Source organism: Porites lutea, chromosome 11 (assembly GCF_958299795.1).
Source record: "Porites lutea chromosome 11, jaPorLute2.1, whole genome shotgun sequence".
Lineage (NCBI taxonomy): Eukaryota > Metazoa > Cnidaria > Anthozoa > Scleractinia > Poritidae > Porites > Porites lutea.
The window spans coordinates 15,340,226-15,365,634 of NC_133211.1; the positions used below are offsets into that span (position 1 = coordinate 15,340,226).

At 39.3% G+C, this 25,409-nt stretch overlaps 1 protein-coding gene across 1 annotated transcript; it reads left to right on the top strand.

The window, feature by feature from the left end:
• Nucleotides 1-1,871: 1,871 nt before the first annotated feature.
• Nucleotides 1,872-24,819, top strand: LOC140953055 (E3 ubiquitin-protein ligase MIB1-like). The gene is made up of 23 exons (XM_073402540.1): nt 1,872-2,173; nt 4,251-4,422; nt 6,198-6,304; nt 7,040-7,167; nt 7,473-7,539; nt 8,180-8,310; nt 9,470-9,546; nt 10,589-10,847; nt 11,417-11,470; nt 12,234-12,330; nt 12,791-12,927; nt 13,262-13,369; nt 14,006-14,203; nt 14,680-14,831; nt 15,476-15,608; nt 16,387-16,473; nt 17,504-17,632; nt 18,676-18,857; nt 19,570-19,771; nt 20,782-20,860; nt 21,430-21,516; nt 22,706-22,803; nt 23,331-24,819. Exons 1-23 carry the CDS (start codon nt 1,975-1,977, stop codon nt 23,469-23,471), a joined length of 3,024 nt encoding a protein of 1,007 aa, XP_073258641.1. The 5' UTR covers nt 1,872-1,974; the 3' UTR covers nt 23,472-24,819.
• Nucleotides 24,820-25,409: the final 590 nt, after the last annotated feature.

Genomic DNA, 25,409 nt, shown 5'->3' on the forward strand with positions numbered 1-25,409 from the left:
CAAAATGAAAAGTAGACATATTAAATTCTGCAAGCAGAATTTTTATTTTTGCTTATCAGGTCATTATAGATCCTACGTTCTTCGGCATATTCGTTTGCGGTCCTTTGCAGTCCTTTGTGGTTAATGTTTGTACTTTATGTATTCTGGGGCCGTAGATCTTTTATAGATCCGATATGCCGTAATTCTTACATGGTTTTGTCCTTGGCCAATTTTTTATTTTCTCCGCGAGACATCAACTTGACACTTGGACTCTTGCCCCTCAGAAGACACGTGGTATGGCGTGATTCTGTGGGTGTTGAGAGTTTTCTCTGGTTGTTACGCCATACTGACAGTACTGACGAGCCCCAAAGAGGGCGAAACAGCTGTCTATGGCTACAATCCCGCTCTGTTTTGAGTTCTTTCGGTGTCGTGTTGATGTCTAGCAGAGTTAATTTTCACGTAGTACGATCAACATTGCAGTATTCTGCTTTTAGAATTTAATATGTCTGCGTGTAAAAAGGCTGAAAAAGGCTACCAGATCGTGCATTTGATCATTTCATCAGGCTGTGAAAAGGATGAAAAAGTTGAGAAAACGTTTAAAGTTCTGGTTTTGTCATTTTATATTTATTCTCAAGGTGCACTTACGGCAGTTAAAAAGGATACAAAGTTCTAAACTGGGTATAGAAGGTAACTGTACATTACATATGCTACCACGTTGATAGTGTTTTAATTTATTATTCATGATTGTTTATGTAACTGACCTGTACCTGCAATTCAGCTCTAAGCTGCAAAAGGTGTCAATAAACAAGTCATTCATTCATGCATTATGTGAAAAGAATACCCTTTTTTGTCCAAAAAAGGTATATGTCATATGTGAAAGGGCAACGGGTCGGACTTTAGGGGTGGACCCTCCCCGTAGTGAACTTAGTTGAGTGACTACCCCCCCCCCCCCCCGGCCATATTAAAATCTATTTAAGTGGTATTTTTAGTAAGACCAAGGCCTTATCAAGATACAAGTTTGGGTCAATTTTAAAGTGGAAATGAGAACGCAATAATAAAGTACAGCTCGACAATTAATGGTCCGAGGAACGGAACCGAGGAGGGATGGAACGGAGGTTCCTGCGACGACATCAGGACCTTCTTGGCACCCAGACGCGGCAAGTTTGTTGTTGTTGTTTTTTACTACAGTTTTTCTTTATTCGTCTTATTTGAAACGCCACATTCAGTAAGCTCAACTCACTTGCTCAACTGAAACACCAAGCCACTTCCTTCAGATGCAAGTTCTGACCGACTTCCTCAGGAAACCGAATGAAAGGAAGTCAAAATAGTCAACAAAGGCCACTTTCGAATAATCAAATTCGTACTCCGAGGCTAACGGAAATAAAACAAAGACATGAATCGTACTTGTAAATGCCATTTTTTTTGGTTTTATACCAATCAGCCCTAAAATAATTCGAAAGTGCTTTCCATTTATGAAAGGAGGGTGTCCAGTGAAAAACTCATGTTTCAAAAACTCGTTCTAAGGTCTGGCGCATATAATGCGGAACTGATAACTTAAGGAAACCTTTTCAGGACGCCTACATTCATGTTCAAACGTGATATTATTGCAGGCGGAATGGTCAAAAGAACAACGTAAGAGAAAATGTTTTCTACTGACTACTAAACTACTGACCATGTCTGTAGATCATAATGTCAATAGATTATCTTCATAGATCATAATGTCCTCGATATTATCTCTTGACCATGCCCTGTAGGGATATAAGGACTGTGTCGACACTGTTCTTTAATTTGCCGAGCCCAACACTCAACAGCGGACTCAGATGATCAGGGGGGAAATTTTCATCTTTCGTCGACTGACATTAAGTCGAGGTTGGCCGAGACAGCACTGGGTACAAATAAATAACACATGTACGATATTATGTCCCGAAGGAAGGAAGATGACGGATGATTTTCTTCGCGATTTTCGTCCGCTTTTTCAGCATTTTCAGAATTTAAATGGAATACGTCGGTTATAGAGTTGTCAGAGGACCAGATTGGAGGTGGGGAAAACAAGATGGTGGTGAAGGACACGTAGGAACCGTAAGAAACTTCGAAAGCAACCAAGAAGTTGTTGTTGTTTGGGATAATGGTACCGCTGCGAATTACCGGTGCTCTGGCATCTACGATCTAAGGATTCTGGACAGCAGCCCCACTGGTATGATTTATACTTTTCCTCTGTGCTCTTCTTCTTTTGAAAATCTTATGTTTTTAAAATGAAAGAAATTCAATCACATATTTCAAGAAACGAAACATCAAATGAAGTCTCAAGTTTAAATGCATGCAAGCGGGGCAAAATTGAAATTTGCATTAAAAGTTTAAATCGATCCACAAGTTCGCAAGTCTCTTTAGTCATCCTATTCAGCTGATGTTTTCAACTTCAGTGTATTTCTAACGTGGACTTCTTTAGAGCCTGGGATTCTTTCTTTGATTTTTTCTGTATTAGTTTTTTGAGATAACTCAGAAGTAGTACAAGTTTACATGTAAACAGGATGACACTGTACAATAAATATTTAAAATGATCTGAAGGAACATTTTGTTGATTTCCGGTAATGCTGCTGGCTTCTTGCGGAACATTTATGCATTTGGTCTTACGTGGTTTGCCTTTAGGCATGTAATGCTAGAAGAGTTTCCTTTTCCCTTTTGAGATAAAAAAAAGAAACTCTGTAGTCACTTGATCCTATGTTATATATTTATAAAATAACTGAGATAGTACGCGTGATCTGATTGGTCAAAAACCTATGGTTTATTATACCGGTAAACCCATAGGAAAAGGCATCCGGACCACGAGCCATAAACAAAATCCGCTATTGATCTGCAAACAACGATTTTAGAAAGGCTAAAAAAACAGAACAAGTTACTTACCGTAGCCCTTCTTAATATAAAAAGCGTTGGTTTACACATTTTATTACTGAGGGTCACAATCGCGACTGCCATAGCTTTAGAAGTTATGAAGTACAAAGCTGGAAAGCAATTTACATTTCACGACGATGCCAAATCGCAGAGAAAGACAACAACTGTGTGAATTTCTGGTGTAGAAAGTCTCTAGGAAAACTTAACCATGTGCCAACCAGCAACAAAACGGATAGTTTTAGCATTCTTGATTTATTTTATGTCAAAATTAAGTTCCTTAATGAAAGAAATTGTTCCAAAAAGAGACCTGATCAAGATATGGTACAAAATCGGCCGCTGTAGGTTGTAAACAAGCTGCCAACGATGATGAAAGATGTCAGAGTTTCGGGCTGGTTTTTTCCAACATTTGCACAAATTATTCGGTGATATCGATGCCATAACCTACCTCAAACTACCTGACTTCACAAACCGACAAATATTAGCGCCAATATGTGGCTACGGCAAAGAAACCTTTCTTCACCACTGACATATCTCCATCGGGCGCTGTACGTGCCTGTATAAAGTTACATGCGACAACTTCGTAAATGCAGTCAAGTCGTTACCGCAGTATTTCTTGATCATAATAAAGTCCAGAAAACAGATCTTAAACCACTGCGGCTTGTAAAAAGTGAATGAAGTCCTCCATTACAATAACTGCCAGTTCCGTCTGTAAGCACGAAATTTTTACGGATCGACTAAACAAAATACAGCTGCGTACAGTCTGATGTTCAATTAATTTCTACTTCTGTAGTAAACAAACCATGAACGTATTCTTTCATTGTACATTTGCATGAATATGTGTTCACTTTTCCTGTAAAACAGCTTTCATTAGTTATCATGTAATGAGTGCAAAAACTCGTGTTTTGAAGTGCTGTTGTTTGTTGTTTGACTGAACTGAGTTTTGAGAAAGTTCAGCGCTATTAAATCGTGAATCATGATTGGCTTATGATGACTTTAGAGAGAAGACATGACCTGATCACAGTACTAAAAGCATATTTTTTTACCTAAAAGACTCCATTCTACTAAAAGTTATTTTATAAAAGCAATAGACCACACTTTCTATGGGTTTACCGACGTGATAACCCACTTGGGATGTTGGGAGAACACTCGAAAAGCTTGTAAATCACTCGCCTTCGGCTCGTGATTTACAAGCTTTTCTCGTGTTCTCCCAACATCCCGCGTGGGTTATCACGCCGGTAAACCCATAGAAAGTGTGGTCTATTGCTTAAATATTTAGTATATAGTAAAAGAGTAACTACTGTATGCTAAAAGATTTTAAATATTATCCGCAGTTACAGCTATGTTTTCACGATAATAATTGTACCTTTTAAATCTTCCTTAAGGAATAAAACATGATGGAAGTATGTGTGATGGGTGTCGCATGCAACCTATCTATGGCATGAGATGGAAATGTGCAGATTGCCCAAACTTTGACTTATGCAGTGTATGTTACCATGGAGACAAACATCACTTACGACACAGGTTTTACAGATTAAATGGTCCCAGTGCAGAAAGGTACAACAAAATATAGTACTTGTTTTCTGGGGATTGTTATCAGTTCCTTTTGTTCTCTTATGATATAGCCAGAGATAAATTATGTAATTGATTTTTTTTCAAATTTATCAACAGGTGCGATGAAAAGGTGGGAAAATCCAGATGTGTCAAGGGTGCTCTTTCTTCCCCAGTGGTTTAAAGCAACTGAAAAAGCATGCACAACAGTTCAGTTGCTTTAAACCACTGAGGAAGAGGGAGCATCCTCAATATGTCTGGGTTTTCATACTTTTTCAAATGCACCTTTTGATAACTTTATGAAAACAAGCGATCATTTATCTTGTGCAGTATCCTCCAATTTTTTATAAATTATTTAGTTGTATGACTTGGCAACATTATTTTATTTGAATACACTGTTTCCTGTATCTTGTAGTCAGACTCGACCAAAGCTTATTGGTTCCATTCAGTACTTGTTGTGAACAAAATAATATTAGGCAGATTTGACGAAGACAACGAGACAGCAGTGATGACGGCGCATGCAAATAAAACCATTGGCTTACCCAATGGCAGAGGGCAAATTGGACACTGAAAGTCGCGTTTATCACTTTTCGCATGCTATCCCGTCATCAACTGATGTTCCCGTTCTATTGCTAAATCAGCGTAATATTTCAGTCAAACCTCCCTTTAAGGGCACCCACTCAATACGGACACCTCATTATCACGGACAGTTTGCTTTGTCCCTGGGGAAAGAAAACCCTTGCGTTTTCTCCAAATTCAACCTGCTTAATACGGACACCCCATTAATACAGTTGCTTTACAGGGTTTGACTGTATTTTCATTTATTGAAAATATTTTTTTTCTTCATAACCTGAAACAGCTGAGAAAAAGGCTTTTGGTTTTGAAGCCAGTGACTTTACCTATAGACCGTGATAAGCATGTTTTTTTGACAGAGATGGAAATATTTTGAATGAATAGTTAACTCCTCTCTTGTCTCATATTTTCCTCTTCTGAAATAAAAACTTGCTTACAAAAATCCTTCGTAGTCTACATTTTCTGTACAAACCTTTTTAGGCTAAGCTGAAAATATCAAGGTGCTTCTTGCAACTAGGTTTTTTCCATAGTCAACTCGTCTCTAAGATGGACAAATTCAGAGCCAGTCCTGACTGTCCATCTTAGAGAGGTATCTGGCTTATAGAGAGTCAAGGTAATGTGACACCAGTAATTTTAAAGCTGAACCTATTTGCAATGAATACACATCTGTTTAACTTGTGTGCAGCAGCTATACGTAAAACTGGAACGTTGTAACAGAAAAGTGGAATTTTTTTCTTATTGTGCCATCAAACATTCATTACAAGTAACTGTTAACAACTTCATGGTCTAAAAGCGTAACAGTGTACACTCTCCTCATTAGAGCAAGACTACAAAATATCAAACATTTTGCAATTTACTATCATGTAGAGCACCTATATTTCTGTTTTGAGGTATTTTTTGTCCATCTTAGAGAGGTGTCCATCTTATAGAGGTGTCTTTTAAGAGAGAGTTGACTGTATTTCTGGCAGGTATACCTGATACAAGGCTGTTCCATAGCAGTGCCCAGTGGTCCCAGCTGGTGCCTAACCTTTGGGCCTGGGTGACTGGAAATCTTTTCTTTTTTTTTTTTCATAGAAATCATAGGCTGGGCACCCCAGATTTCACAAGTCAGAGTACTGGGCCCCCTTCAGTTTTGTGAGCACAGCCTTGTGATGACTATTTCAAAATCTACATCAGTTTACTGAACTACTATTTCTTGTATTTTCTAGAGCACTTGTTGAAGCACGTAGAAAAAGCAAAAAAATTACAGCCAGAGGAATATTTCCAGGTGCCAGAGTTGTGCGTGGAGTAGACTGGCAATGGGAAGATCAAGATGGTAAAAAAATACTGTCTTATACATTTTATCACATGATTATATGTACTGTATGTGCTTCTAACCAAAAGGTCATAGCATTAGCTCCTTTTGGCAGTACTCAGATTTTGTGCTCTGAGCTGCCTGTGCCATTGACTGAAATATCCTTCATCAGGCATACTGCTTTTTTCAAAAACACGCCAACTCTGAAGTTCAAAAGCCGCCTTCACAATTGCGTTTTTCGCTGCCGTTAGTCACAATTAGGATCACAAGCAACAAACCCTAAAACATTTTTAGAAACACACAAAATGGATCAAAATCCACCAATCACAAATCACAAACCATGACCTTTTGAACCTGATGTTAAGTAAACTTCTGTTTCGAAAGAGGTCCACTTAGAAGATTGACGGCAGCGAAAAATGCAAAAGTCAATTGGCTTTTGAACTTCAGAATTCACATGTTTTTGAGAAGCATAGTAAAATTCACCATCACATTTCTGTCATAATCAAAGATGGCAGCTGCATGATCATGCATGAAGCTTGATAGCTCAAAGATTTTCAATCCCTTATACAGTGTGTATGTTACAGGTCAAAATTATATTCAGGTTAAAAGTTTTTAACCATGGTTGATTGTTAATTCCCTTTGTCTCCTAGCCCTGATTATTCATGAATTAGAGGCCGCTCAGTATCTGTGAAGGCACATTGTGGTATTTTCTACTCTTGTATTTGAATATAGTGTAACTGCTGTTTTGTGTTTAAGGTGGTCCAGGTCGCAGGGGTAAAGTAACTGAAATCCAAGATTGGAGTACAACAAGTCCACGCAGTGCTGCCTATGTCTTGTGGGATAATGGTGCAAAAAATCTCTATAGACTTGGATTTGAGGGCATGGTAAAAGAATAAACCTGTGTACATATACACTTTATGTTAATGTAGTGTACTTTGTCAATCTGTCAGTTTATAGTAGTTACTCTTAGGTAATTCTGAGATATTAAAGTCCCATCTGTAATCACCCCATTTTCTTTCAAGTCCATAAACAAGAAATCAGTAGCAATAATGACATTCAAGTGTACTGTTATTCAAATCGATCAATGTGGTGGTTATTATGTTTATCTGATTGTTTAACCTGACTGCTTATTTAATTGTGTACACTTTTCTTATGTATTTATTTTATTTTTGTTTTCTTTGTGATGCAGGCTGATCTTAAAGTAATCAGTGACGCCAAAGGAGGTCAATTTTATAGAGACCACTTGCCATTATTGGGTAAGCAGCACAACTTATGCTATAATATCAGGGTGCAAAGAAAGTAAGTTTTACAGCTTGCTATTTGGGGAAGCTGTAGCTAGCATGTACTAGCCTAAAGGCCATTTCAACCAGCCCCCAAAAAATTCCAGATGACCAGAATTGATTACAGTTCAGTTCCTCTGTAATTTGAATTCCCTAAAGCAGGTCAGTTGCCTGTTGAACTATTTAAGAACAGAATTCACTAGGCCAACAGGAAAGTCCACTAGTGTTGGGCTATCGGACACTACTTTCTTTGGACGCATAAACTTATGCTTTAATATCCTACTGCGGTCACTGTTCAATCTACATTTTAGGATGCACAGGGGTATAGGTCTACTTGCATTGGCTTAATGTAATATTCATGACCAGCAAAATTCAATATTGACACCTTGGCTTACTTGCTAATCATGATCTTCTTAACTACTCCTCACCATCTGTATTTTATAAGCATTCAAATTTCATACTTACAAATGAAATTTGTAAATTAAAAGAGCAAACAACAACAACCACTACATTCTTGCAGGTTAATATGGTAACAATGGCCCTTATGTTTTAAGCCTTCGTTTTGTACGCGTACATGTATATATGGTTAATTTTTAATTATAATTTCACCATTTAGGTGATACCAGGCCATCAGGTCCTAGGGGTCAGGGATTACAGATAGGAGATCAAGTCACTGTTGACCTGGATCTTGAAATTGTACAATCCCTGCAGCATGGTCATGGAGGATGGACTGATGGCATGTATGAGGTAGGTATGAAAGTAAGTCGAAAAATGAAGTAGTCAATCTCTTCATTCAAGAAGCTTATTAGATTATAGATGGGTTTTGCCAAGCTGTGTATCTTAATAGAAGTTAACTTTTTATGACTCTCTGTAATTATAGCAATAGTAGTAGTGGTAGTAGTATAAGAAATTTTAGTATTATAGTATAGGTAATAGCACGATTTGTAGTGATATTTGGCATAAATACCACGAGTGATATTTCAAAATTGTTATACGTAATTTCACGAGCCGTTAGGCGAGTGAAATTTGAGACAATTTTGAAATATCACGAGTGGTATTTATGCCAAATATCACGTACAAATCATGCTATTATTTGTTTATACTACTACCCGCAAAAGGTTTGTAATTTTCACATGTAGGTATTTCAAATTAAGCTGAAATACCACTGCTCTAAGCCAATCACATTGCAGAAATTTCTCATGTAGTAGTATAAGGTTAGTTATACTACTACATGAAAAATTACTGCAATTTGATTGGCTTAGAGCAGTGGTATTTCAGCTTAATTTGAAATACCTACGTGTGAAAATTACAAACCTTTTGCGGGTAGTAGTATAAACAAATAATAGCATGACTTGTATGCAATATTTGGCATAAATACCACTCGTGATATTTCAAAATTGTCTCAAATTTCTCTCGCCTAACGGCTCGTGAAATTACGTATAACAATTTCGAAATATCACTAGTGGTATTTATGCCAAATATCACTACAAGTTAGTCATGCTATTACCTATACTAATTTAATATACGATTTTTATGTGTCAACAAACTCTCCATGGAAACCAGCTGAGTGTTGTTGGAGCTCTCTTGTATTTCTCTCTCTTTCTCTGGTATTTTGAATTTTTAAATAAAGTATTACCTACCTTATTACCTTATTACCTTATCTAGACATGCACACCAAGATCAGATTGGAGACCAACCTGATAAAACTTAAGCAATTCTTGGGTTAATTTTTTCCTTCTATTAATAGCCAGATAGTACTCAAGGTTACTTTGTTTTTTTTAAGTCACTTGAAGTCACGTGGTTTGTGTTACATTTGTTGTCACCTCAGAACCAAAGTTATCTCCAAGAAATATCCTCTTTGTATTTTTTATGCATTGTTTGTTAATAACTTCTTTTCAATTTACAGACTCTTACAACTCCAGGAACAGTGGTTGGTATTGATGAAGATCATGACATCATGGTTTTGTACCCCACTGGTAACAGGTAAAAGATAATTAATATTATTATTCATTTAAAATATTTGTCCATTTCTGATTGGCTAAAATCCCTTAAATAATTAATCATAACCAGCTCTTTCCAACCAAATTTGGAAGAATTTTGTGATATGTGAAAGATGATGTCAATCGTGCAGCAGATTGCCAGATTATTGAACGGTTAACTGAGAAGACCTGAGGACAAGGTTGAGTTGTTTTGCTAGTGAGTAAAAAAATGGCAGAACATCTCATTCATTTCACAAGGAATAAATAGGCAAAGTATTTGCAAAAAACATAGCAAGAACAGCAAGAAGACAACTTGATTGACGACATCTGCTATTTGGAGAATATTTGCAGAGCTGAACAACCCTTTATCTCCTAAACTTGCTGATTAACATGCACTATCAAAGATGAACTTAACATCAATGCAGGTAAGCATGTTTTAGCTTGTTTTTAAACAAAGAATTATTTTGATTGAATAATAAAACAATTATTGAATTCGGCTTTCGTATCATCTGAAGAATTATGATAACACCCTCCTCGATCTCCATAATTTTTCAGATAATACTCAGCCTCATTCAGTAATTGTTAAATATTTATAGCTAGTCACAATTTTCTTGTTAGCATTTGCTCCCAAGAATGCTATGAATAAAAATTTTTAAAAAAATCCCATTGTGTTCAGTTTGTGAAATACTGACTCAAGAAGGACTTGATCTTAGGACCTTCCATTGCAACTTCAGCACTCTAACTTCTTGGGGACACTGCCTTCTAATATAAAGGAAGGGTGGAGTTTAGGCTGTTCCTTGTTCCCCCATCTCTCCCCCCCGCCCCCACTCCCCTCAAAAAAAGTGCTCTATATGCCTGGAGTAGGACGTTATCTTCAGGGTGGATACGCTTAGAAACAGAAAAAAATTCACAGATTCTGTGAGAGGCTAGACTGCAGAGGGCTTATGTTCCACCAGGCATGAAGAACGTAGTTTACAGGTGTAAAAGTAACCTGATGCTTTTGACATTTCTTATACTGATCCTTCTTTTCCTGCATTCATTTTTAGATGGACCTTTAACCCAGCTATCTTGACCAAAGTAACTAGCTCTTCAGAATCATCTGATAGCGTTCTATCCCTTACTTCCTCCACAATAATGTCACCTTCTGCTGACATTCTGAACACTACGTTACAGACGAGCACCTTATCAGGAACAGCGTCTTCATCTCAGTTTGTTGTTGGAGACTTGGTACGCATCACTGAGGATGCTGATAGGGTCAAACTACTTCAAAGAGGGCATGGCGAGTGGGCTGAAGCAATGCTACCAGTGAGTAACTTATGTTGAACATTATTTGAACAGTTTAACCTTATACTCTTGGGCATTCTTCTAAAGCCCTGTCATCACTAGCAACACAAACATAAGAGGAACACAAGGTTTTGATATGTCAAGGCCATCTTCACTTGCATAAAAGCTCTGTATGCTTATGCTTGCATCGCTTGTGAGAACCATGTTATGTTTGGGGTTATGCTTGCGTCCCTAGTGACAACCACACTTAAATGACTTTTGCACACTTGGTCTTGAAGTTCAAGCAAGTTTATACTTATAATAATGTAATTTTAATTTATTACATGTACATGTAAGCCAACCTCCTCTATTTACATGTACAGTGGATGAAACACAGGATTTTCTGTGCATCCATCATCAATTTTTTATCACTTTGAAAAGCTGAAATTCAAAGATAAGGTTTTAACCAGAGGAGCTATTCAAACTCTTGTTCATACAGCAAATTAATCTGTCTGTTAAGCTGGTGTGTATCAACACATCACTGCAATATATCCAGAAGGGCAAAAGTTTGCTTGTGCTTACTTGTCACACTCCTGGTAATTATTTTGCAGACTCTTGGCAAGGTTGGTAGAGTGCAGCAGATTTACCATGACAATGACTTGAAGGTTAGTGTGACTTGGTAATAGTAGCAACGGCAACAGCAGTGAGAACATCAAAGAAGCAATAGCTTTAGGCTGTGTTCACACTCTACTGGAAAGCTTTTGTTCTGGCACAAAAGCCATACTGGATAGGGCTCCTGTTCACATGTAAGAACAGTGATTCTGGTGTGATTTCTGTACCAGAGTGAAGCCACTCTGCACAAATCTCTATTATTAAAAACTGAATCATTGGATAATGCAAAGCTAGAGCTCTGATTGGCTTAGCCATCATGGTATATGAGCCATTATACCATGCTCTCCAAATATGGTAGCTGTATGCGTCTGCTCAAAATTAAAACATGCTGAAAAGTGGTTGTTTTTACAAATACAGTCGGAGAGAATTCTTGATATTTTGTTGGCACTTTTAATAAAACATTTATTCCACTTGCGCTTGTTGGATATGAGATGATTATAACCAACTCGGCACAACGTGCCTCTTTGGCTATCAACCATCTCATATCCAACACGCACCCGTGGAATAATTGTTAAAAGTGGAAACTTACAAGACATATCAAATAGGTGTTCATAATATACTGAATAGCTTTTCATTTCAGTGCACAGTTTGATAAAGACACGAAGTCTTTTAAAAAGTGTTGTTCAATCAACATGCCATTTAAAGGTTCATTTATTTCCGGATTTTTAGTCTGGATATCTCCAAAGGCCAATTTACCAGTTGAGCGATTTATCTGTGGAGTTTTTAGAACAGCCATCATGTTTTGTTTTGTTTCAGGTGGAGATCTGTGGCACTTCATGGACTTACAATCCAGCTCTTGTGACTAAAGTAGCATCTGGTACTGAGTCACCCTCAGTGGGTGCTTCTGCTGGTGGTGAGATTTACTCTTTCAGTTAGAACTAAGAGTAGCATCATAGTGTATAGAAGATGGGTACCTGGGATAGCAGGGGGACTCCACTGTGACCAGTGGGCCCCCCGACAGTGATCTGCTCCTGTGGGTAGTCCCCACAAGCCAGCCATGAGCCTCCACACAGTGTCATCCAGGCACCCATCACACTGTGTTAACAGCGGAAAAGAAAAGGGTTGGGAAGGAAGGGCCAGAACAAAAAGAAGGATGACCACATACACTTTAAACCAAACTGGCATGCTTGAACACATTTAAATGCACCTCAAACACTTAGCACTGAAGCAGCTACTGCTGTTGGCCAAAAATTCCCTGGCTCCTCTTTGTTGTTAACGTAGTTAAATTGCATTTAACAGGGTTATTAAGACTTATTTGGAAAGCGTGTGGCTTAGACTGTGTGTTTTACTAGTTGCTGTTTGTAATATTTTAGCAGAGAGATTGTCAGCCCTGTTGAAGAAGCTCTTTGAGACTCATGTTCCTGGAGATGCAGTTGAGGAGCTCGTTAAAGCTGCTGCTAATGGTGACTCACAAAGAGTTGAAGAACTTCTGCTCAAAGAAGATGCCAATGTAATTTTGAATGCACCTTTTCCATGCGTACAACTGTAGCCATCGACCCAATCTTGAGACAAACGTTTCGGGATTACATGTTCATTCCACCTTTTTTCTAAGGATCATTTTTCAGTAGTCAGGAAAACCATTCATACTGTGCATCACTCTTCAACACCCTTTAATTTTGCCCACCTCAACCCACTCATTATTTTACAGTCTTCATTTCAGTGTACATGGTGTTGTTGAATCGTTCTCGTTTTTGTCGTGTTTGCTATAGTCAACAATAATTTTTTTCTCTGCTGCATGAAAAGTTCACAACATAGTAATTACCGTTCTTTTATCTTTTGGTTAGGTCAATGGTGTGTTTGCTGGACACACAGCTCTTCAAGCTGCCAGTCAAAATGGCCATGAAGACACTGTCAGAGTTCTCATTAGATTCGATGTGGACTTGGAGGCAGAGGTTTGTTCATTTCTTCTCTTTATTTATTCCCGTTGGCTGAGGAGAGGAATTTTTTTGGTTTCAAATAGTGACATGTATAACCATCTCTAGACTGCAAGCTGACTCAGCTGTGTGAGTTCCGAATTCAGGGAAATTTCGGCGGTGGAGCAAAAGTGAGGCTCACTTTTCTTCGCCCCATTCTTCTCACAGGCTGCGCCTGCTTGTTCTGCGGCCAACATTTTTTCTGAACTCGCACAAGTGAGCCTCCTTGCAGGCTAGATAATATCAGGTTAGCAATATGCCCAGGCAGATTTCTATGAGTACCGGTAAGTACAATTCTTATTGCCTGCTCATATTATACCTTCTCTCTAAATCTAAAGAAGTAATGAGTGAAGTGTGTTGATAAAATATCAAAAGAATTTTACGTCTGTTACTAATTGATATTAGGCCATAAAAAGATAAATTTGATGTTAGAGTATTTGAAATAGATGATTAGAAATCGGACTTATCTTAAAGACATACATTGTAGAGGTCAAAAAAGGCCCCACTTTCCTCTCTTCAATGGGATCCTATTCTCAATGAATTGTTTATGACAGGGTTATTCAATTTCATTTGTTGAACAAAAAATATGGAGAGAGTTTCACTTTCTTTATGTAGGACAAAGACGGTGACCGTGCAATCCATCATGCTGCTTTCGGGGACGAGGCTGCAGTCGTCGAACAGTTGATCAAAGCCGGAAGTGACATGAATGCTCGAAACAAACGGCGTCAGTCACCCCTGCATGTGGCCGTCAATAAGGGACATACAGCAGTGGTAAAGAAACTTCTTGGTTTGGGATGCCACCCAAGCTTACAGGCGAGTACTTTTGATGTCTCCTGTGTAGTGTAGGGGCGTGACGATTTCGTGGTTGACCTTGATAAGGAAAGAGGGTCTTGTTTAAACCTGTGACGAATGCAATCAGTTAATTGTTTTTAGAAGTTTTACCTATGTTAACTGCTTATAATAATGTTTGTCCAGGGCTGTTTTTGTTTTTGTCTTCGTTTCCTTGTATTCTTCGAATAATGTTTTTTTCGATTAAATTTTATCGACGCAGAAGTAAACCGACTCAACATCTCTTGTTCAAGATGGACAACGCTATCCACTGGAGAAAATTTCTATCCAGTAACACTTATCCACTGGGTACGGATTTATCCAGTGGACAGGGCTGTCCAACGTATGAACAACCCACATCAGTAATTTATTCTAGGTAGGCTCTATTTTTCCCGCTGTTCCTCTCCGCCTTTAGTTACGCTTTTACAAGATTTTACTATTTTTCCTGTTAATGTGATCAGGATACAGAAGGAGACACCCCATTACATGATGCAATCTCCAAGAAGCGAGATGATATGGTTACCATGTTACTAGAGTCTAACGCTGATGTTACAGTGGCTAATAACAATGGCTTTAATGCTTTACAACATGCAGCTTTACGCGGTAATCCAAGGTAAATTTACAACGGCCCACGAAAACGTACTAAGTGATTCACACCTTATGGGTAGTGTCTAGGTGTTACGAACCAAATGACGTAATACAAAAGATTAAAAAGACACTTAACAACACCCACACCACCAAACGTAAGCGAACCAACAATAGTTTCCGCAACACATAGAGACACCCACCTTTTGGCTTTCTACTCTTCAAGAATGCAGAAGAATAGCCCATTAATTACTTTAGAAGCTGTTTCTTCTTCTTAATTAATTCTACTGATTCCAGAAATGATAACTCGAATAGTCTTTTGAATACGTACGAAAATTTAGATTATTCTGTTCTTACAGTCGAACGCTCTGCAAAGATAATTCGTGGTAGGTGGTGTACATGTATAACGTATTTGATTTCCAAGACGGTTGTAAATTATACTTCAATTGTACCGCGCTTTGAATAGGCCATTGCCCCAAGCCTCTTATTCAAAATGAGACTAAGTGCAATAAAAGAAAGGTTTTGCATTTAGCCTCGTTTTGAAAGTGAGTTTTTGCTTTTTGGTTTAGTTTTGTTTTTTTGTTGTTGTTTTGTTTGTTTCTTTTTGTGTTTTTGCCAATTTGTGATGTTGTCCTTCTTGATTGATCTGATCACATGATGTTGTTTGTCCAGTGCAATGCGTATTCTCCTTTCCAAGCTCCCTCGTCCATGGATTGTGAATGAAAAGAAGGATGATGGGTACACGGCTCTTCACCTAGCAGCACTCAACAATCACACGGAAGTGGCTGAGTTACTCGTCAAACAGGTATGCTGTGGCGCTCTATTCCGTTTCTGCCTTGTTCTCAGGGTCTCACTTCTCCCTGTCTCCTAGAGCAGAGAAAAGAAGAAAAACTAGGAAGGCAATCAGTGCAACGCTCGGAAATCTCTCTTGTAAAACAATTGAAAGAGTATTTGTTGAAAAGTACGGCTGGGAACTTTAGTCTATTCCTTTGAGGTAGTCTTGTCATCCTGGGGCCGATTGCTCGAAGCCTGGTTAGCGCTAACCGTTGGTTAAGAGGTATCAAAATGTATAGGTTTCCATGGTATTTAACGCTGGTTAGCACTAACCATGCTTCGAGCAACCCGGGCCTGATTGTTACCAGCTGAAACCAATTGTGAAATTGCACACATTTTCGGCATCCTGCCGATGAACAGTAACGACATACAGATATTTCCTGCAAAAAATCAGTTTGTCGTCTGTTCCCTTCGAGTTGTCGTTTTTTTCAAGAATTATTTGATTGTACCTTCCTAGCACAAAACGAACTGGTAAGTGGCATCTGTTTCGATTGTTTCGGTTGAAGAGAGAACATTCTTATTTTTTGATGGTAAACCCACTAGATTTTATGCAAGGCATTTATCTCTTTATACGGAGAGAAGGGATGAGAGCATTTTTTGTTTCTTTTGGTTTTGATTGTTTTATTTCGTTTTAGTTTTTGTCCTTTTTTCTGCTTCTTTACGTCTGTTAACGTTTTCGCGCTTCAACGAACAGAATTATTGACTGGTTTCACAATAATTGTGTCACCTTTACTATTTTTTTTCCTCAGGCCAAGGCGAATAAAGATATTCAGAATACAAACTTGCAAACGCCACTACACCTCGCAGTAGAAAGGCAACACACTCAGATAGTTCGGGTAAGTGTTACAATTGCGGGCGTCATCCCTCAGTCTAAGAGAGATCCTCAATTAATCCTTAAATGGTCGGAAAAATGAAAGAGAAGGTAGGGGATGGCTTACCCTTGGTGCCAGAGGCTTTTCATTCGCGGTCTCCGGTTTAGACGTGTCGGCCTGCGGCCTACAAAGCTTCTGGCGCACGCGAGAAAAAAAACCTCTGGTACCCAGGTTAGAAGATGGCCGATAAACTCCCACAGTACTTACTGGCATATTTTAAGCCCTTTCTACTGAGGTACAATTTTAAAATACTTCTTACTCCACATATAGACATTTTGCAGCCTTTTAAAATCCTTTCATGAAGCCGTTCCTCGCGTTAAAATATTTTTTCTTTGCCGTTTCCGGGCCCAGTCTCCCATCCCGTCCCTTGGTCATAGTTAATTCATTCAACCTCAGCTTTACTTGCAGGTTCACAGGTCATGGGCGATCGTGTTGTCTATTTTCTTGAGGCAGAAAGTGGACTGTTGTGTTATGAATATTACGACTATTTTGTTCACGTCGCCATTTCCTGATGCAAATTTTGTGGTCTACATCTATTACAATGGAGAGTTTTAGATTTGAGGACGAGAACGAATACGAGTACGAGATTTAACTTAAAGTTTTTGCACGCGTTCTCAAAAAAGACACCCCGGAAAGCTTCATTTACGTTTTTTCCCCAAAAACGTTTGTACGGTTATTTATAACGAAGGAGGTGTTAACCAGTATAAGCCCTCTCCCGATTGCAGGAGGATAAAACGTCTTACATCTGATAACTTATTTCGCCACTACGACATTCTCACTTAAACCCGTAGTAGAATGACGACGGTTATCACGTTTTCCCGCCAAAATGACGCTGGTTCATGCGTGAACAATACTCACAAGCAATACTCAGTATTGAGAAAATCTCGTACTCGTAGACGTTCTCGTCTAGGAATCCAAAGGTCTCTATTGTTAATTCGGAGCTCCGATTCGAAAAACTTTTTCATGAGATGAAACCTCCTTTTTTCTCTTGTAGCTATTAGTTCGTGAAGGTGCCAAATTAGACCTCACGGACAAGGATGGGGATACACCACTACACGAGTCTCTTAGACATCACACACTTTCTCAGTTGCGGCAACTACAAGACATGCAAGATGTAGGCAAGGTAAGCACAGTTATTTAGTATTAGATCCAAGCAGTCAAGAGTGTTTCATTGTAATAGAGTCAAACCAACGGAATAAACTGATCAAATCTTGAAACAACTGACAACGTCGTGCAGGAAAAGGTGCATTTGCAAGTCCACAGTGGTTTTGGTTTTAATATACTCGTGTCGAAGAAATCTGAAAAAAATATGAATACTATCCACGCACCGCTTTCAACTGAAAACCGCCAAGGGGGTAAGGGCGAAGTACAAGCTGAAAATATGACGATTACCTGTAAGGGATGTAGTGAATAACAGTGATTAGTGCGTCGGATTCGAAATCCCGATTCCCTTAGTCCAGTTCCACTCTCTTACCACCGGCCGAACATTTTTCTTGGTAGGCCTGAGTTCAAACACCTTAGCCATGCCTTTTCCAGCCAACTAGTTTGGCTCCCGATATAGGTTATTTTTGCTGATTTGTATTTAAGTAGAGTGCCTGTAAAGTACCTACAGAATCTAAGGGCACTAAAGTGGTTTATGTACAGTGAAAAATGTACTGCTTAAAGCTCTTCAACAAACAGCTGGTAGCGTCGAGAATATCTCCTTCCCTTGTAGACCTTTTAACACTACAATACCTACTTTGCTCATTATCATGCGTACGATGCGGACTTTAGTATAATGGTAAGGACAGTAACTGGCGTAAACCTAAAGTAAACTCGATTGAATGAAAAACAATGAAAAATGTTCTGACAGGTCTACAAAATTTGTAGTTAGTACCAGCGAGAATATCCCTCCCCCGTATAACTTTTAACACTTCATACTTTGCACTCATCATCTAAAACTAAAACGACTTATGTATAACGGTGACGAGCATAAAACTAAAGTGAACACGTTTTAATATTATCGCAAGTTTTAGGCTGTACGTCGTGCTCGTGCTAGGTAATCTCATAACACTTGTTGTCAGTCTTACAAAACAGAGTGTGGTTTTCCCCTTAATTTCCCCTTTGTTCATGGCTGTTACCGGTACCCAAACACTGGCTCAGGTTTTGTGATTTGTTTATTTACAGCTTCTAATGGGTTTGGGAACACAAGGTGCAGACAAGAAAAGTAGTGCCTCTATTGCGTTATTCCTGGCTGCCAATGGAGCTGACCTGAACATCAAGAATAAGAAAGGACAAACTCCAGTGGATCTCTGCCCCGATCCTAATCTCTGTAAAGCTCTGGCCAAATGTCACAAGGATCACGCCAGGTATAGTTGGAAACAAACTCCCCAAAACTCTATCAATTAAAAAACCGTAAGCAAATAACATGAGTAAAGAATACCAGTTAAAACCTCTCATTTCTTGGCACCACTTGGGGCTTCATTTACAGTCAACGCCTTTTATTGCGGACACCTTCAGGAGCGCGATTTAGTGTCAGCAGAACCATATATGCTTCTTGTGTTAGTCAAACATTTGTAATAAATCTTTGCCGGAGGTTTAACCGCTGTACAGCCTCAAATAGGACTACCTTGAAGAACAATAAGTTGCACCACTAAAAAGAGGAATTGTCAGTAGGTTTCATTACGGCAATCACAGCTGACGATTTTTCGTCCAATCTTTCATTTGAAAATCACCTAGAGGAGCAATATTCTAAAGAATGCAGAAACATGTAGGCGACTTGTAAATGTAGTATCAATAGTCAGTGGGGACAAAAGGTGCACAGATATCAACATCGATAAGGTCGAATCATCAGCGTTTCAGCAGTCTCTAATTTTCCCACTCTCCTAGTTTCCCTTTTTATTAAAAACGAAAAACACGTCTCTCTCTCGAAACATGGAACTGAACTGTGATTTGGCTTTTCGGAGGTTTACTGCGAAAGAAGTTACATTTTCCGTTAATCAAAGCCTGATATAACGACCCTTTTTACCCTTCTTAACTCAACAAATCCAATCATCCTCGTCTCTTTTCTTGTTCTGATAGTGGTTCACAGAAAAACAACTCGAACCTCGCCTCATTAGTAGACGAAGATGAGAATGAAGGACTGGACGAGTGCATGGTCTGCTCTGACATGAAGCGTGATATGCTGTTTGGCCCTTGTGGTCACGTGGCCACGTGTTCTTTGTGTTCATCGCGTGTCAAGAAGTGTCTGATGTGCAAGGAGGCTGTGCAGTCCAGAACAAAGGTCAGAAATGTAGCCCTTGTCTCAAGGGGGCAATCTGGGTGTTTTGGGGGGCAAATGATGTTGATTTGGGAAGGAAATAAAAGGTAAACACATAAACCAGTTAGTCCGCTAATGGACTTACGGGCATCTTGTTGTGGTGGTGGACTTGTATTTGTCTACTTTTACTCACTTCATATTTTAATTTTTAACAACCCCTAAATCCAATAATTTCCAATTTTCAAAAATTTTCAATACCCCCCTCCCCTAATTTTTATACCTTAAAAACATTCGAAAAATCATCCAAAAATTGTATAAAATTTATTGGACCAAGGACTCCAAACCAAATTGAGTTGTTTTTCGATTGAATGAAATCTTGGCTAGGTGTATAAGAGAAAGGGGGGAAATAAACGAAAAACAATGCTTTTAACCAGACTTCCCCCTTAAGAATATCATATAGAACTCAGCGAATGGTCCGGTCCCAAGGGAAAAAGCGAGTTTTGTTTTTTAGAAACTCAGACATTGAGATTTTACTGGGGTTTAGACTACGAGTAGTCCCATTTTTTCCTCAGGGATAGTAGAGCGAGGGAAACGCGAGCGCGCGTGAAAATCATCCCACGCGAGAAAGGCGCCTTTCTCGCGTGAGGTGATTTTCACGCGCGCTCGCGTTTCGCTCGCTCTACTATCCCTGAGGAAAAATGGGGACTACGCGTTGTCTAATTGGGGTTTGAGGGAGACAAGGAAAATTGCTTCAACCTATGAGCCTAGTGTAGAGCTCAAGATGAAAACAATGTGATGCTCGGGGGCTGGGGGACAGTTTCATTGTTAGATTCACGTGATCGAGCTACGCTGTGGTTGGAGCGTGCACTGGTGGAGAAAAATTCGTCTACAATATTCAGTTATTCCACACACACCACAAAATACTCGACTTTGTGTCAATGTAAACCACAAAGATTGTAAAAAAGTCTTAATGGAGCATTTGCACGAACATTTTACGCAATTCTAATTTTTTTCTTCTGTCTTTAAAATTTTAGATTGAAGAGTGTCTGGTTTGTTCCGAGAAAATTGCAAGAACGCTGTTCAAACCTTGTGGCCACATGGTCGCCTGTGAAAGTATGTTTATTAGTTGCTGGTTTGTTTATTGCAGTTTACGTTTTGTACAACACCTTTCGATTCGATTCCTCCTCGTGGATAAAGCCGAGCCGTAAAGTAGTTCAAATAAAGACCACGTTCTTGTTGGAACCTGATCGGGGGCATGCTTATTTGAGAAAACGCAGTAACCCAGCCACGTCATATCATACCGTAAATCCTCTATTCAGCCCCTCCCCTCCTCCCTCAAATACGGCCACTCTCTCTAATAAGCGCTCCCTTTTCAGGGGAAGAAAGTGAACGAGCCCTCCTCCTCTCCACCTTTCTATGCTTCACTAATAAATTGTATTAATCAATCGCAACTGTGACATTCCATGTGGAGTTTATTCACCTGCTGTCAGTTCGGCTTTGTTTTTGATTGTATTCTAGTTCTTTATAGAGAACTGATGCCATCGTCCTTGCTAAATTAATTAAGCCCCCCGTCTCTATTGACCCCCCCACCCCCCCCACCCCCCCCCCCCTTCAAATGTGTTTTAAAACAATAAGCCCCATGAGGACTTACGGTATTTATACTGCGTTGTTTGTTTTTGCAGATTGTGCATTGTTAATGAAAAAATGCGTTCAATGTCGCGAATCCATTGAAGAATTTATTCCATTCATTGTATGCTGCGGAGGGAAAGGTTTGTTAGCCTTTTTACTTAATTGGCCAGCTTCATTTTGGACATAACCTTCTCCCAAAAACAGGATAGTTCCTTGGTGTTGCGAGTGAGTGCGATCACCAAATAACGCACCGTATTTCCTCGCATGATCGCCCCCTTTAATGGAAATGTCTAAAATAATTGCCTCCTTCGAATAATCGCCTCCCCCCCCCCACACACACACACACACACCCCTCTCGCTATCTTGTGTTTCGTTTATCCTCTCCCTGTCAAGTTGAAGTGGAATCTGATCCAGTAAAACTGATAAAAAGCCCATGTTCAGTTTATTTGATGTGATCTTTTTTCATTATTATTTAGTGGGATAATAAAACAAAATATTTAGGGCACGACTTCCACTGAGCAATATTTGAAATAATCGCCTCCCTCGAATAATCGTTCCCGGCTATTAGTATAGGTAATAGCATTATTTGTAGTGATATTTTGCATAAATACCACGAGTGATATCTCGAAATTGTTATACGTAATTTCACGAGCCGTTAGGCGAGTGAAATTTGAGACAATTTTGAATTATCACGAGTGGTATTTATGCCAAATATCACGTACAAATCATGCTATTATTTGTTTATACTACTACCCGCAAAGGTTTTGTAATTTTCACATGTAGGTATTTCAAATTACGCTGAAATACCACTGCTCTAAGCCAATAAATTGCAGAAATTTCTCATGTAGTAGTATAACTCGAGGAAATACAATATTACAAAAGATAGAAGAGACACTGAACAATACCCACACCACAATACAATACCTAACCTATAATGGAATCCACGCCATAAGAAGTTACCCCCAAAAAACGTGGACAGTGACAGAGGGTTCCATTTCTGGAACACAGGCCCTGAGAAGTTAACTCTCATCATTTTTGTCCCACTAGAAGCTTTCGTTTCGTGAGTACTGGTTCGATAAATGCGATATTTGTGGCAACAAAATGTGGTATGATAGCGTCCAAACTTTTGAGTTCCTTCTACCGCTCCACGAAGTGCAATCTTTGCCCATAATCAAGAGGACAGGCTTGTCAAAGCCAATTAGAGTTATGTAAAACTCTTTTCGCTGACTGCAAGTGTTAGCTTTAGGCTTTGTAGAGTCAAAAAGTTTTATTCCTTTATTTATTTTTTTTTCCAAGAATTCACCAAAGTTATTTTCTCTTTTGCTTTAGCTACTGCCCCATGTCAGTCGAAAGCAAGTGCCAAACCAGAAATTAGCACCCAAGAATTCACTCAGTTACAACAGCAGTTACAAGATATGAAAGAGCAGGTACGTATGGTGTGGTTTTCTTCGTTTTACTGATGATGGCTGATCGCTAGTTTATGTTTCAGTCGATATATATCAGTGGCGGATTCAGACCTTCAGGTAAGGGAGGGGGGAGGGCGGTCATCCAGACCCTGACAAAAGGGGGGAGGCAGTATCAAAAAAAACTTTTTTCGGCCCTTCGAGCCTCAGTTTGGTATAAAATAAGGGGGGACCCGGGCCCCCTCCCCTGGATCCGCCACTGTATATAGCAGTATGTATTGCAGGCCATATAGTTGGGAACATAGAAAACAACTCTTGGTTTTCTAGGTAAATTTGTTGTTGCTTTTATGATATATTATTTGATTTATGTGTGTATATTTGTTTCATTGTCGCTTTGAGTAAACAGGTCAAAATTTCTTTTTTCCCCTGCACTAGTTTCCTGCTCATGTTTTTCCATCCCTGAAGTGATAGGTCTGATATTTTTAATGGTAAATTTGTATTTTTGCAGCAGTGTACGAGGTAAAGTACTGTACTCTTTTGGTTTCTTTTAGTCCCTTTGTCCCGTCTGTATGGATCGAAGGAAAAACCTGATATTCCTCTGTGGTCACGGCGCATGTCAGCTGTGTGGAGACAGGATGCAGGAGTGTCCGATGTGTCGCAAACCTGTGGAAAGACGTATTCTATTGTTTTGACGAAGCATCACCCCCGCTTAAATAGCTGGCATTGCAGGCGTTTTCGTTAGTTGCGCCGTGTTTTCGATTGTTTAAAACCGCCATATTGAATTGCAAAAAAGAGGGAACTTTGGTCTAGTCAAAGGGAAAGGGGATGGGGGCGGCGAGAGGGAAATTTTTTCTCCCCTCCCCCTCCCCCGTCGCTTTTCTAAGCCCTAACACCAATCCCAAGGGTTTTAATTTCTCCCCTCCCCTCGGTGATAAAGTCAAAGATGGCGGCCACGGCATTACGATAAGAACAAACAACTTATTACGCCCGCATCGCAGGTCACCGCTTAAAGACTTAATTGAATTGATAAACTAGAGTATAAATTATCCAAAAACTAGATCCTTCAAATTGGAAAATATATTACAGGCTCTTTGTATAGAAGAAAAAGTTACAGACGGGAAGTCATGATCATATTCTAGTCTACTTGCAATGCCTTTTCTCTTTATTGTCTGGTTATGCAGAGAAAGGGGCACTTCATTTGCGAGAAGAAAAGGAAGAGATTTGATCTTCCAAAAGCCGTTTCGCTTTTTTTCAGAATGGAATTTATTCACGGTTTTTTTTACTCAACACAACAAAGGAACCGACAAGAATTTGTGAATTCAGGAGCCCATGGTGAAGTGTTTAAGTACGGACCACTGAGCTTGCTGTGGAAGTAACAGGTTTCCAGTCAACTGTAGGGAACCCCACGAAAACAGACTTGAAGAAAGTTAAGAGTTGAAGATGTTATGTAGAATACTTGAGGGGGTTGCCCTTTGAAGGGTAGAATTTTCCAACAGTTTAGTCCAGGATAGGGCATAGAGTCAGAGGGTTTTGTTGTTTTTACAGGAAATTGATTGGTGCGGTGAAGATTCATAGGTAGTTTATGGTAGGGATTTTTAGTGCCCAGTCTGGAGTTGGGTAGCAAATTTGTGGCTGTACATTGTCTGATACAGCCCAAGGGATTTAGGGTTCCAGCGGCACACCCCCACCCATAAATGAAAAGACTATGAAGTATACATTGTCAAATTGACATAGCAAATGAACAATCAGTGTAGCAAGCGCTATTGGACGGAAAATTAGGATATTTTAAGTATATAATGTTCGTAAAAAAGAGCACATATAGTAACAGAACTCTCATTCCAAATCTCAAGGAGTATCATCAACCTAATTTCTTCTCGATTGGGATGACACACCTACAGCAAGGGACGCCGCTCACTATATTCTTTAAAGGAACCATTTAATTGGTTCACAAAACTGATTAGGGGACATAAAATAGCAATCCCCGCTGTATATTAGACTGAGAAACGAAGAAATAAACGAAATAGTAGTCTTTGTTATAAACGTGCGTAAAATAAACCGATTGCAGGGTTAGTAGCTTGCGAATACAGGCGCATTTCCCGCGAAAAGTACTTTCTGGGTGGAGAAGCGAGGACCGGAAATACGTCTGCGTTCGCAGGCTACCAGGTTAGACACCATGGCGTAAACAAACTTGTGAAAAACTGGAACGACAACGTCCAATTAAAAGAGCCTATACGGTCTTCGTGCGAAATTTTTCACTCGGACCAAAGCGCTCCACCGAAATTTGGGTGACGTTTTTGTTAAGCGGGACGGAAAAGTTTCTGTTTGACCGGAGCAACCGGTCAAGAAGGACCGCCTTCGGAGGTGGACCACTTTTTCCCGAAATTTTCAGTAGGACCGAATTGGTCTATTAAAAACTCGCGGCTGGTTCACTGTCTCGGCATACGTCAAAATGTTCAAAGTTTGCGTTAAGAAAATAGCGAGATGGAAAGTTTGGCCTCGTCAACGGGTTAGCCCTACTATTTGTTTGAAGACAGAAATTTTGACAGAGGACATTAGTAACCTGGAAATAGGGACAGTTTGGTTTAGGGAACTCAGTTCATAAAATACCCCTCGTATTTTAAGATCTCTTG